Here is a 13,618-nt window from a genome sequence, read left to right as displayed (position 1 = left end):
CTGACAATGTTCAAGGGGGAAAACTTTTTTGGAAATGTCACTGCCAGTGCAAGCTTACTTAAGATTAAATAATTGTAATAATAATGAAATTTATTACCTACCCTACACCAGCAGTTCCCGGGGCAGCTTACAACAGTCTTAGGTGCGATATAACCAGTTTCTAACATGAAGGCTAGGTCCCCAAAACAGCTATAATTTCTCTCAATCTCTCTTTAGTTTTACTCATCTTGCATGGACTACGCTTGTTCTAATCCAATGACCCTGCCACCCAAGTTGACTAAAGGAGTGGCAGGAAAGTTCCCACTTAACCCTCCAGCTTTACTAACCTTAAAGCCTATGTGTTGCACAAAACCACTTTCGGCACGCATGTGCTGCAGTTTCTGCTTCTTCAGCTTTTTTAGCTCAAGCAGCTCTTTGTATTCTGGTAATTCTCGATATGCTACAGGGATACTTTCTTCATCCTGTTAAAGAGGGAGGGAGGGAGGGGGGAGAGAATGAATAATATTAAGAATCCAAACCGTTTAAGCAGATCCACAAATGCTAAAGGAAAATAGGATTTTTGTGAGTTTTTGCTCTCTAAGACAAAATTTAAGAATAGAAATGTTAGAATGGCTTCATTACTGAAAAGACATTTCCCCCTCTCCCTCTTAAAAATTAACATGAGCTTGATTTTTAAGTTATCGGATTCATTCATCAGCTCTAAAAACACTTTGATAGCTAGGAATAGGAGAGAAATGTGGCTGGACAGCTTTGAAGAACTATTGAGACAGGAAGAAACAGAATGTCCCCTGAAGGCAGAGATGCAACCAAGACAGAATGAAAAATTCTAATAGGGTATTGCATGACTTCTAATGTAATCTTTGAAATGTGATAGGGAACAGATTTGTTTTCACTGAAGATAAACCTAGCAAACAAAATCCTTCAATGCAGTTTTACAATCTGAGGTGCAGAATAGGAGAACGTTTATGAGATTTATTTTTACTCTGCCTTTTGCCTTTAAAAGCCCTCAAGATGTCTCATAAAACAAAATCACATTAAACTTGGATTTGTGTGGCTTTCTTCAGCCTCCTGTTCTATGTTCCCTTCCCAGGGTAGGCAGGACAATCTCTGACCAAAGCTGCCTATTACAAAATAAAAAGTAGTCCAGGATGTACAAATGCATGGGAAGTAAGAACAGCAGTAGAAGAAAAGAGGATAAAGCAGAAAAGTAATGTTCTGAAAAAAGCCACCTGTCTTGCTGAGAGAGCCCTGAGAAACAACACACTTTGTTCTCCCCGATGGCAGAGTTCAATGGGACTATCTCCCAAGAAAGTGCACAGAGGATCACAGCCTTGGAGATGCTGTGGAAGGTACGTGCAGGAGACACTACCTGTGAGGGAAGTGGAAGGCCTCCTCTGGCTCCTCACGAGGGTGGGGTAAAGCAGAATGGTTGGACTAAAGTGGCCCTAGGACTACGGCAATGGCCTAGTTCTCTTTTTTCTTATAGAAGCAGAACATCCAGACAGAAAATAAACTAATGCCATGAATGAAAACAATGTGCCTGGTCAAGCTGGAAAGATTGCACCTAACCATTTCCAAGCTGAGAAGTTGTGGAAGATAAATTTCTTTATCTGACTACTGCTTACACTTGCATGCCACAGAATCACTGTAGGCTATCCTCACAGTAAAATCAATGTCATCTTATAATTATAGAGCTGTATCTGAGGGATGTGAATTCAAAGCTGTAACGCTGAGTTATCCTGCTTACCAACCACAATGAATTCTCTGGAAATCATTCATTTGGCAAGCGTTCACAAAATGAGTACAATTTCTAATGATTTCTATGGGAACGTTTCTAATCTGTGATTTATCTGATCTCTCTCCCACTCCCTCCATAGTTTCTTCCTGAAATGGCTGCAGCCAACCAGCAAGAGAGAGACAAAAGGAAAACTGGTTTGTCCACTCCCTCCTGCTCCCTGATTTATCTCCCCACTTCCTCCCTGCATGGTTTCTTCCCAAAAAACAAGTAAGGAAGTAGGCAAACTCCATCTGTCTGGATATCTGAATCTGTAGTGTGTATAGCAAGGTTTGGGCATAATTCTTTATGTTTGGATAACTGAATTTTCACATAGCGGGTGGGCAGATAGCAGGACCTGCATGTACAAAGAAGATCTGTCCTTGTCTGTTAAATAATAATAATCACATAAGAAATGTACCAAGATGCTGAAGATTAAAGCAGAAGTATTTTCAGCTCTCGCATAGGGGTTTGGAAAGGAAAGGAAAAATAAACAGATACACCTTTACCCAACACTTTTGGCACCGAAAACCTGTTGCTATTATATTGAAGAGTTTCCTTTACTCAACACAGGCATTCCTTGAGCTGTCTTAACTCTCAGCACCTTCATGCATAATCATCTACTTAGAATAAAAAATATACCGATGATTCCTCCTCTGCTGCATTGCCTAAATGACTATGAAAACTTGATCTGTCATCATCTTCGTCCATATACACGGGAGGTTCATGGGATGTCATGAAAGTTGAGGGCTTGAAGAGATGTTTATTCAGAGGATGTTGCCTTCTACTGGAGGACTACAACAGAAGAACACACCATCTATGAAATGGTATTAAGAAACCACCATCGTAACATTTTAACAGTATCTAATGTGTTCTCACCATTGGTTTGGGAAGCTGTATACAAACAGCGTTAGCCACCAGGACTTCCGGAGGCGGCGCGACCGGTAATGGCTGCCTTCTCCGAGTAAGGAGAAGGGAGCTCCGCTGTAAACGGGTCGTCCGCTACGGCGAAGCGGAGACCCATCCAGGAAAACCACAGGTGGCAGAAGCCTGTGGTCTCGGGACCCGGCGGGCGCCAGAAGCAGCCCCCAAAACGTTGAAGGGACCCCGTAAGGGGCTCCGGATCGCGGAGGGGGTAGCGGCGCTGTGGGTCGTTGCGCAAACAGCGAAGTGAAGCCGCATTGCTGTTGCCGGTCAGCGCTGTCCTTTCTTCCTGCAACTTTTCTGAACTTTGGAAACTACAACCCGTGAGTAAATTTGGACATTGAAAACTTTCTGAAACTTTCGTCAACTTTCTGAAACTTTTTGAGAACTTTATGGAACTTTTAAAACTTTTTAAAAAAAAGTTGAAATTTGGCTGAAAACGGAGTGAGAATAAGCAGGAAGCCCATCTCCCGCGATACTGAACTTTAAGCAAAGAGCAGGAGGAGTGGAGACAAAAAGTTATGCTTTAACTAAATGCTGGCACCCTGTTAAAGCAGTTTTTGAGTGAAAGACTTTGAGCTATTGACTTTTGCTGGTCATATGTGGGATGCAGTGATATTCTTCTTCTGTGGTACCAGTGGATTATAAAATAAATAAGAATCTCTGGTGCTGGAGCTGCCTGAATGAGCACCAGTTTGCAACTTTGGATATATTGAATTCAGGTTTTGAAACATTCTGAGCTGGAACTGGATACTTTGAAACTGTTGCAGTCAAGGCACTGTAAGAAACACTGTTTTGCTTTAAGTTTTACTCTGCTAAAAATAACACACTGTGGAGGCGATGGACATGGATTTAAATTTATAAGTTTAACTTGGATTTGATCTTTTCCCTGAAGACGTATTAAGCTCCCTCTAGAGGATTTTGGGCTTACAGCAGTGACTTTGTTTTACTTTCCCTTTCCCGGCCTCTGTTTGACTATTGCATCTGGGACTCTGCTTTCTCATGGGAACAACTTGGATTGACCTTGGATTACAGATAACTTTGGAATGAGTGGCGCAAGGAGAAGAGGAAGGACTAAACAAACAACTTTAACTTTATCTGCAGCCTCACAGCGTAGATCTTCTGTGCCGGCCTTGCCTTCCACTTTGCCTCCAGACATAGAGGCGGCCTCCCTAATACAGGCAGGGGAGGGTGAGACAGAGGAGCTGCACCTGGGAGATATGGCTTCAGGGACAAGTAGCTCTGTCTTGGAGAAAATTTTGGAGAAACTGGAGGCTCTGGACAAGAAGGCTGATTTGCATACAGCTAAAATTGAACAGAACACAGAAAGTTTGAATAAGCTGACTGGACAAGTTGCACAGAATGCCCAATCCATTGGAGAATTAAAGGAGGCTGTAGGTGAAAATCGTAAACTGGCTGAAGATACTAGTCAAAGATTGGAAGAACTTGAGAAAGAAGTAAGACCACTCAGCAAACAAGTTGGAGAACATCAGATTTACTTTTTGATGACAGAACTGCGAAACAGGGAGACCAACTTGAGGATACGGTCAATACCAGAGGTGGAAGAAGATAATCTTATTGAATTTCTAACTAAGGAATTTGCCAAGTTTTGGGAGTTAGAGGAAAAAGACTTTAAAATTGCATCTGCTTTCAGGCTTGGCAGAGTCAGAAGGACAGAGAAGCCCAGAGATTGTTTGATAACATTGAGATCAAAGGAGGAAAGGGACAAGATTTTGGGCCTGCACTACGAAAAGTCACTAGACATCTTGGGCAAGAGAATTGAAATCTACAAGGACATTCCTAAGCAGTTGCTGGACCTTAGATCTAATTACACGGAATTGGCAAGACTGTTGAGAAGCAACGCAATTATCTTCAGGTGGGAGTTTCCACAAGGATTATCCTTTACCTACAGAGGGAGAAAGATCAAAATCAAAACAGTGGAAGATAGAGACAAGTTTTTGGGAACACACGGAGAAGACCTCCACAAAGGACTTGGATTGCCAGCGCCAGAACCTCCAGGGGAGCCCGCCCCCTCGGATCCTCAAGGACCGGAGAACAAGGTACCACCCCAGAAAGAATAACCAGATCTATCCAGGATGTCTCTGCAGCTTTTGAGTTGGAACATAAATGGCTGTAACAGTCCCGAAAAAAGGTCTAAAATTTTTCATATTTTAAAAAAGGAACAATTGGACATTATATGCTTACAAGAAACGCATGTGATTAGGCTCCATAGAAAGGTGTTAATAAATAAAAGGCTTGGTCAAGAATTTATATCATCGGATACAGTTAAAAAGAGAGGTGTAGTGATCTATGCAAAAGAGAGCCTTTCACCAAAATTTCTCTTTAAAGACGAAAGTGGAAGAATCCTCGCAATAGAAATACAGTATCAAGGAGAAAAAATTTTGATATTAGGAATTTATGCTCCAAATGAAGGAAAATCGGATTTTTATAAGAAGTTGCACGAGATCATGCTGGACTATCTGGATTACAACAACGTCATCATGATGGGGGACATGAATGGGGTCGTATCAACAAATATGGATAAGTCACAGAACCAGAACATTACTAAAGAGGGAAGACTACCTAAGACCTTTTTTGAAATGACTGACAATATGGACTGGGTTGACATCTGGAGAGTTAGAAACCCCTTGGGAAGAGAAGGAACATTCTTTTCTGAAGCTCAACTGACTTGGACACGAATCGACCAAATATGGATAACTAGAAGTCTGGCACCTAAGGTGAGGAAGGTGGAAATCTGCCCCAAAACATGCTCCGACCATAACGCCTTGAGAATGGATATGACATTGATCCCAATCGGCTCCTTTAGATGGAAGATGAATGATGGCCTGTTTAGAGATCAAAGAATTGTAAAGAAGGCCCAAAAAACCTTAAAGGACTATTTTGAGATTAATTTGAACACTACGGTGGAAAAAAGAACTATCTGGGATGCAAGTAAAGCTGTGATGAGAGGGTTCTTGATCCAACAGAATTCCTTAAAGAAAAGACTGCAAAATGAAAAGAAAGATAAAATTCTGGAAAGTATCAAAGAGTTGGAGAAGAAGTTAAGATCTAACCCGAAGTCCCAACCGATTCTGAGAGAAATTAAACTTTATCAGGCGCAATATTCCAAGCTGATAAATCAGGAAATAGAATGGAAGATTAAAACAATGAAACAAAAAACTTTTGAATCGGCAAATAAATGTGGGAAACTGCTAGCTTGGCAGTTGAAAAGGAGACAAAGATTAAATACAGTAACAAACTTAGAGGTTGAAGGAAGGAACATTCAGAACCCGGGAGAGATTAGAAAGTGCTTCCAGAGGTATTTTAAAAAGTTATATACTCAAGGGCCACAAGATGAAATAGAGATTACACAATTTTTGGAGAGAAATGGATTAGCAAAGCTGTCAGAAGAAAACAGAATAATTTTAAATGGCAAAATAACACAACAAGAGATTGAACAGGCCATCCTGAGTCTGAAACAGGGCAAATCACCAGGGCCAGATGGACTGACCTCTAACTACTATAAGACATTGAAGGATTATTTGATACAACCTTTGTTGGAGGTCAGTAATGAAATAATGGAGGGGAAGAAGGCGCCTGAATCGTGGAAAGAAGCATTTATCACATTGATTCCAAAGTCAGAAACTGAAAAGACACAACTTAAGAATTACCGTCCCATCTCCCTTTTAAATGTGGATTACAAAATATTTGCAGATGTTTTGGCACGAAGATTTAAGAAAGTTTTAAGTGAGATAATCCATAAAGACCAGGCAGGCTTTCTCCCGGGCAGACATATGTTTACTAACACAAGGAACATTATAGACATATTGGAACTTTTACAAACAAACATAAACACCAAAGCAGCTTTAATTTTTATAGACGCGGAGAAAGCCTTTGACAACATTTCTTGGAAATTTATGAAGGGGAACTTAAAAGAAATGGGAGTGGGACGGGGGTTTGTGAACGGGATTGAGGCAATATATTCAGAACAAAAGGCTAAACTGATAGTTAACAATGTGGTTACAGAAGAGTTTAAAATTGAAAAAGGTACACGACAAGGCTGCCCGATTTCCCCATTACTGTTTATTTCGGTTCTGGAAGTGCTCCTGAATATGATTAGGGGGGACCGGTTGGTGGAAGGGATTCAGGTCGGAGCGAAACAATATAAACTTAAAGCTTTTGCAGATGACCTAGTTCTGACATTACAGGAGCCGGAGTCTAGTTTGAAAAGAGTACTACAACTGATTCAAAACTTTGGTCGAGTGGCAGGATTTAAGTTAAATAAGCAAAAAACTAAAGTTCTGGGGAAAAACATGACAGATATTGAGTTGGAACAGCTTCAGAAAGAGACAGAACTAAATGTGGTTAAAAAAGTTAAATACCTAGGGGTAAACATAACAGCAAAAAATCTGAGTTTATTTAAAGATAATTATGAAAAATGTTGGTCAGAGATTAAGAGAGACTTGGATAGTTGGTCAAGATTAAAACTTTCATTGCTAGGCCGAATAGCTGCCATCAAGATGAATGTATTGCCAAAAATGTTATTTTTGTTTCAGACACTGCAGATTGTAGACAAGACAGAGTGCTTCCGGAAGTGGCAGAAAGATATCTCTAAATTTGTCTGGCAGGGCAAAAAGCCCAGAATCAAATTTAAAATATTAACAGATGCGAAAGAAAGAGGGGGCTTTGCCCTGCCAGACTTAAAGTTGTATTATGAAGCTGCAGCTTTCTGCTGGTTAAAAGATTGGTTACTTCTTGAAGATACGGATGTCTTGGATTTGGAAGGTTTTAATAATGCGTTTGGATGGCATGCATATTTATGGTATGATAAAGCTAAGATAAATAAGGCCTTCAAGAACCATATTGTCAGAAAATCAGTTTTTAATGTCTGGACAAAATATAAAGACTTACTGGAGAATAAAACTCCGAGGTGGCTGTCACCCCTGGAGGCTAAGGCTCGGAAAAGAGCCAATATGGAGGCCAATTGGCCAAAATATTGGGAGATAATAGAAAAGGATGGTGACAACTGGAAATTGCAGAGTTTAGAAAAGATGAGAGACAAAGTGCGAGACTGGTTACACTATGCTCAGATTAAAGAAGTGTTTAAAAACGACAAAAAGTTAGGATTCCAAGTGGAAAAGTCAAAGTTAGAAACTGAACTGTTAGAACCTAAGACTAAGGTACTTTCAAGAATGTATAACTTGCTGCTGAAATGGAACACACATGACGAAATGGTAAAATCAACAATGATAAAATGGGCGCAGGATATTGGGTATAATATTATGTTTGAAGATTGGGAAAGGTTGTGGACCTCTGGGCTGAACTTCACTGCATGTAATGCGTTGAAGGAAAATGTGATGAAAATGATGTATAGATGGTACATGACCCCTGTCAAACTGGCTAAAATATACCATTCGTCTGATAGCAAATGTTGGAAGTGTAAGGAAAATGAAGGAACATTTTTTCACCTCTGGTGGACCTGCCCTAGAGTGAAGGCCTTTTGGGAGAAAATATATAATGAATTAAAAAAGGTGTTTAAATACACCTTTACTAAGAAAGCAGAGGCCTTTCTCCTGGGTATTGTCGGCCAGAGTGTGTTAAAAGAGGACAGAACATTCTTTTTGTACGCAACAACAGCAGCAAGAATATTAATTGCCAAGAATTGGAAAACTCAGGAGCTACCCACTGTGGAAGAATGGCAGATGCAACTGATGGACTATATGCAACTAGCCGAGATGACCGGCAGAATTCGAGACCAGGGAGAAGAAAGGATGGAAGAAGACTGGAGGAAATTTAAGACTTATTTACAAAAATATTGTAATCTGGCTGAGTGCTGAATAGGATGCCAGTGCAGACAATTGTCTACCATTAAAATAGATTTAAAGTCGAATTATATGTCAAACCAAATTAAGATTATTAATTAAGATGAGTTAAATGATAATTTGCTTGAAAATAATTTAATAATGATGTAAGTGTATGCGGGAGGTGTGGGGGAGTCCCATGTAACAATTGAAAGATGTTAAATGGACAACGATAAGTGCTTATTTGATATATGTTTTATTTGAAAACTTTAATAAATATATTATAAAAAAAAAACAAACAGCGTTAGCCACAATCCGTATCTATCATGTAGTTTCTTGTTAAATATTGCATTTTGATGTGCTTCCCCCAAACCAGATTCAACATGAATTGAATACTCATCAGGAAAAGGCATCCTCGCCGTGTTTCGGCCCACTTCTGTGGACATTCACAGGCAATTTAGATACACATCAAACTGCTGACGAGTACAACAAACAAATGCTGTTTGAAATGCAGTGAAAAAGAACCACCACATTACTTCTAATTTTCATTATAAAGACATTATTACAACATATGGTCAAAACACTGATGAATTCTGAAAACAAGAAATTGTTATGCCAAAAACTGGCTGAAAATCTGATTAAGTAATTAAGTGAAATAGAACACTCCCGCTTCCCTATTTACAAAATCACACAAATAAAACGATTTGTGTAAGCGATCAACAAGGCTCTTCAGAACCAATGCAAGCAGGGTGCTTTAAACCAAAACATTTAATAACCGGTTTAAAACAGAATTTAAGTAATGAAGAAGGGATAATGCCACTGTGTAGGACCCAAAGCTCCACAAATCCACAGAAGGAAGGGCCTCTCAGTCATACTAGCCTAGAGGTGGCCTCCGCCTTCTACCCTGGCTGGGAATGGTATGAAACTGTGGATCTGCTGCTCTGATATTTCACTGAATGTCCACTTTAAACCATTCATTGGATATTTATGGTAGCAGCCAGGTTGGTGATCATCAGATTTTGGGAAGGGATTGAAAGGAAAAACCAAATACAAGTAAACTAAAAACAGCAAGGTGGGGAAAGAAAAAAATGCCATGGATAAATTTGTGTTGGAATGGTACAGTTTTATTACACACATGAACTAGACATACAACAGTGCGCTTTAAGCCATTATCTCTCAAACAAACTATGGTTTAATGTAAAGACACAGCATACTGGTGACACACCACTGAAAATTTCCCAGTCCTCTGCTTCTATACCACTAGGGAATAAGTCAGTCTGGAAAATTAATCCCCCCAGATTAACTCCGAAAATTCCCTGGTTCTATTTGTCTGCAATTTGGTGGATTTCTTGCACCAGCACACCTCTATGTCTGTAAATTTCAGTCTAATTGTCCACAAAACACTAAGTAAGGTGAAGTGATTCCTTTTTTAAGCCATCTGCCACAATTGTAATGGCTGACATTGTGCGATACCTCTGAAAGTATCCTTCTGAAATTTGGCATGATTCATGCCTTAAAAAGGGGCGATCTTGTCTCCAAATTGCATCTAATCCCCCCCCCAAAAAAAGAGTTATTGATGTTTGGGGTTTTGTTTTTTAATCATAATAAAATGGTGTCCAGCACAAAAGCCCCTAGACCAGTCTGAAATTTGGCAGTCTTTGACCACTATGGAGAGGCTACTCTTTCTGAAAATTTCTTCCAAAGCAAGCAAGCAAGCAAGCAAGCAAGCAAGCAAGCAAGCAAGCAAGCAAACAAACAAACAAACAAACAAGTAAAATGTGCTGATAAAGCACCATTTTTGTTTTCCACAAATGTATTTTTATCTAAACGCCAGAAACAGATGTGAAATATTCTAGCAATTACCTTTTTGGAGTAAAAATACAAATTTGGAGTTCTGCCTGGAACTGGAATACCAGCCTTAGTCAGTTTTATAAAATACTTTTGCACTCTGCTGGCAACCTGAAAGAGTGGAAACAGATTTTTTAAAATACATATGGGCACTAATTCTAAACATTAATACCAATTAGTAAGCTATGTTTTGTATTTAAAAAGGTAAACACATGAGAGATGGGTGACAGCTGGTAATGTTACCTTAAACATTTAACAGAGACATAGTGAACATTATCTACTTTACAAATGTGCCACTCATAAGTTCCTAGCTGCCATGCTGCTCCATACACTTAAAGCCATGCCCTCTTCCCTATTCATAAGAACACTTCGCACTCCTCTTCAAATCCATCATCAAGAACAGCTTCATTTGCAAAGCCCTTCCACAGCTCTGATTGCCCACTTGTCACTCACTTTCCCAGATTGCTTCTACTCCTCCTCCCTAATCCCCTACTTAATTTTGTCTGTAACTTGTATAAAGACAGTGTCACCTCCATTTTCCGCGATATCTGCCCAATATTGCTGGTGCTTAAAAGCAATTAAATAGTGAAAATACAGAGCCACAGATACCAAAAAGTTATGGAATAAAGCTTTTTAATTTGCTAAATTAACAAAGTAAGAGGTTACAGATTATTTTTCATTCTGTCCTTCCTTCAACAAGATCAGAACAATTCAATTCAGGATTATTTAAAATATGAAATATTCTCTCTAAATTCCTATTTAATAGGATACCAATATTTTCAGATTATGAGGAAACCTATTTAATGAATGCATTGTGGCCAGGAAAAGATCTAGGACATATAAAGTATCTTAAGGGGTAAGGACTAGAAATAATGCTACATTGCATTCATATCATAGGGCATTATTGGTTGCCTCTTAGTTGTGAATCTGGTTACAAAGAGAAAATATGGTAAGTACTATTAAATTGTACTTTGATCATCAGCAAAATGTGGGCTTTGGGGCTTCTTTTTGAGAAAGGTATAGAAATTTAATAAATGAGTAAATGAGGAAAATGCACGTTTCAAATAAAAAAATATTCTAGATACGCCTTCAAACTACAACATAAACTCTGGGAGATCATCTTTATTGTGATTTAGTGGTATGGAGTCAACTCTAACTTTAATCAAAGGAGATAAATGGATTTTTTTTAGTAAAGGTAAAGGTAAAGGGACCCCTGACCATTAGGTCCAGTCGTGGCCGACTCTGGGGTAGCGGAGCTCATGTCGCTTTATTGGCTGAGGGAGCCGGCGGACAGCTTCCAGGTCATGTGGCCAGCATGACTAAGCCGCTTCTGGTGAACCAGAGCAGCGTACGGAAACGTCGTTTACCTTCCCGCCAGAGCGGTGCCTATTTATCTACTTGCACTTTGACGTGCTTTCGAACTGCTAGCTTAGCAGGAGCAGGGGCCGAGCAACGGGAGCTCACCCTGTCGCGGGGATTTGAACCGCCGACCTTCTGATCAGCAAGTCCTAGGCTCTGTGGTTTAACCCACAGCGCCACCCGCATCCCTGGATTTTTTTTAGTCTAGGATAAAAATCATTTTCACACATTTATAATTTTACTCTAGGTGCAATACAACAACCCGGAAATCTGAAATTTGCCATTTCTCATGTACTTTGCAGACAAATTTACTAGAGAGCTGGTACCATTAAAGGATTATTGGGGGGGGGGATGTTTGCCACTGATAGCATACCTAACTTGTTGGCATCTGTCAGTCTCATGAGACAATGGAGTACGCCTCCAGGGATGAAGTCAAACTGCTGCATTAGCAGCACCTAAGTGACCTCCCTGGGGCGCAAGCCAGAGCAGTGTGCATAGAGGTCCTCCTCAGACAACAGGATCCACCCCCCTTGGCATATGTGATCCAAAGGAACGCAGGGCAATGTGTTTGGCACCAGCTTGGCTGCAGTTGTTGTTGGAAAAAGGTGTACAAAGTGCCGTCCATCTTAGGGATTTGTGTAGGGTTCACTCCTTACCCTTTTCTTCTCCTGAAGATACCCCCCAAGGCGGCAAAGGGTTAGGACCAGAGTTTTCTTACTAATACCTATTAATTCATTAATTAAATTGAAAGAACAACAAACTAATAATACTGGTGTTCAAAAACTAGGTTCTCAGTAGACATTATATAGGAATATAATTCTGAAGGCTCTGTGCTATTCATATGAAAGAACTCTGGTTAAGGTTTAGCTTTGATAGTAGCTCATTACTGGGAAGAGACACATTGATAATTTGAATAGATTTTGTTGAAAACATGCTTCAAGATAAAATTGATTGCCACCCACTGCTATTCTTCTCACCACTCCAGAAGAAATTGTATAACCAATGACACCAACTCTTAGCAAAAGCAATAGATGAGAGTCTGTTGGGGCAATGAGAAGAGAACTGAGCAGGAAGGAACCTGTTGAACTTCTTGAAGCTTCTGCACCAGGGACTGGATACCCACCCCTAGTTCTCTGACTTGTTTTACACAAGCAGAGAACCCACCTGTTGGACTGCACAGACCTCAAACAAGTGTTACTCCCCATTACCTGCTTTGCAGTTCTGTTTCCTAGTTCATCAGCTATTTTCTGCCATCGTCGAGATTCTATTTCTTCTGGTGGATACTTCAGGAGTAGTAATTCAAGCTTTTTCTGAAGCAATCACAAAGTAGGTCATAAATACCAATTAATGTTTCACAGAAGAGAGCTCCACTTATTCATTAATGGGGGTGGGCAGGGGTGGGGAATACAATGCAAAAACCAAATGAACATTATAGAATTGTATGATTCTGCTAGCCTCGTTTTCCATTACCTGTTCTTCTGTACTCCACAGCTGATTAAAAGTTTCAGGTTTGGTCTCATCACAAAGTCGCCCTCTTATCATCTGCTTAAATACAGTACATAACATGGGACAAGACTTTAGAGAAGTTCATTTAACTGGATTTAATTCAAACAAAACCAGAGTTTACTCAATGAATGACTAAGCAAATCATCTAATTTTTCACATTAAAATAAATATTCTCAATGGGCAGGTATTTGAAACTGGTGCCTTTGAATTCATTATAACTATCGAAAATGCTGTTTTATAAAATCCTGAAAATAGCTTCTGTCTTATTTTTGGTAGTATTTACCTGTGGACGATTGTTTGCTGAAGCTTCTGGACAATCACTGAAAGGCAAGACAGAGTATGAAGTGGCCTCTCCATCCTTTCTGAGATCCAAAGGGCTTTTTGGTCTTACAGGTAAACCTACTGA

The 13,618-nt window shown here is 39.8% G+C and overlaps 1 protein-coding gene across 18 annotated transcripts in view; it reads right to left on the bottom strand.

The window, feature by feature from the left end:
• ZZZ3 (zinc finger ZZ-type containing 3) overlaps positions 1–13,618 on the bottom strand; it is a 46,280-nt gene that overhangs the window by 2,439 nt on the left and 30,223 nt on the right. For 5 of the 18 annotated variants that reach the window (XM_083620916.1, XM_083620928.1, XM_083620926.1 and 2 more), the window contains 6 exons: positions 13,496–13,614; positions 13,177–13,251; positions 12,915–13,016; positions 10,363–10,458; positions 2,417–2,569; positions 327–461 (listed from right to left, as the gene is read on the bottom strand). In XM_083620916.1, the coding sequence (XP_083477042.1) occupies positions 327–461; positions 2,417–2,569; positions 10,363–10,458; positions 12,915–13,016; positions 13,177–13,251; positions 13,496–13,614 (680 nt within the window). The remainder of the gene's footprint in view (positions 1–326; positions 462–2,416; positions 2,570–10,362; positions 10,459–12,914; positions 13,017–13,176; positions 13,252–13,495; positions 13,615–13,618) is intronic. The other 13 variants (XM_083620930.1, XM_083620918.1, XM_083620931.1 and 10 more) reach the window with 3 other exon arrangements.

This window comes from Podarcis filfolensis, assembly GCF_964270895.1.
Source record: "Podarcis filfolensis genome assembly, chromosome: 6".
Lineage (NCBI taxonomy): Eukaryota > Metazoa > Chordata > Lepidosauria > Squamata > Lacertidae > Podarcis > Podarcis filfolensis.
Note: the sequence above shows the minus strand (reverse complement) of the source record. Positions and strands in the feature narration are given on the sequence as shown.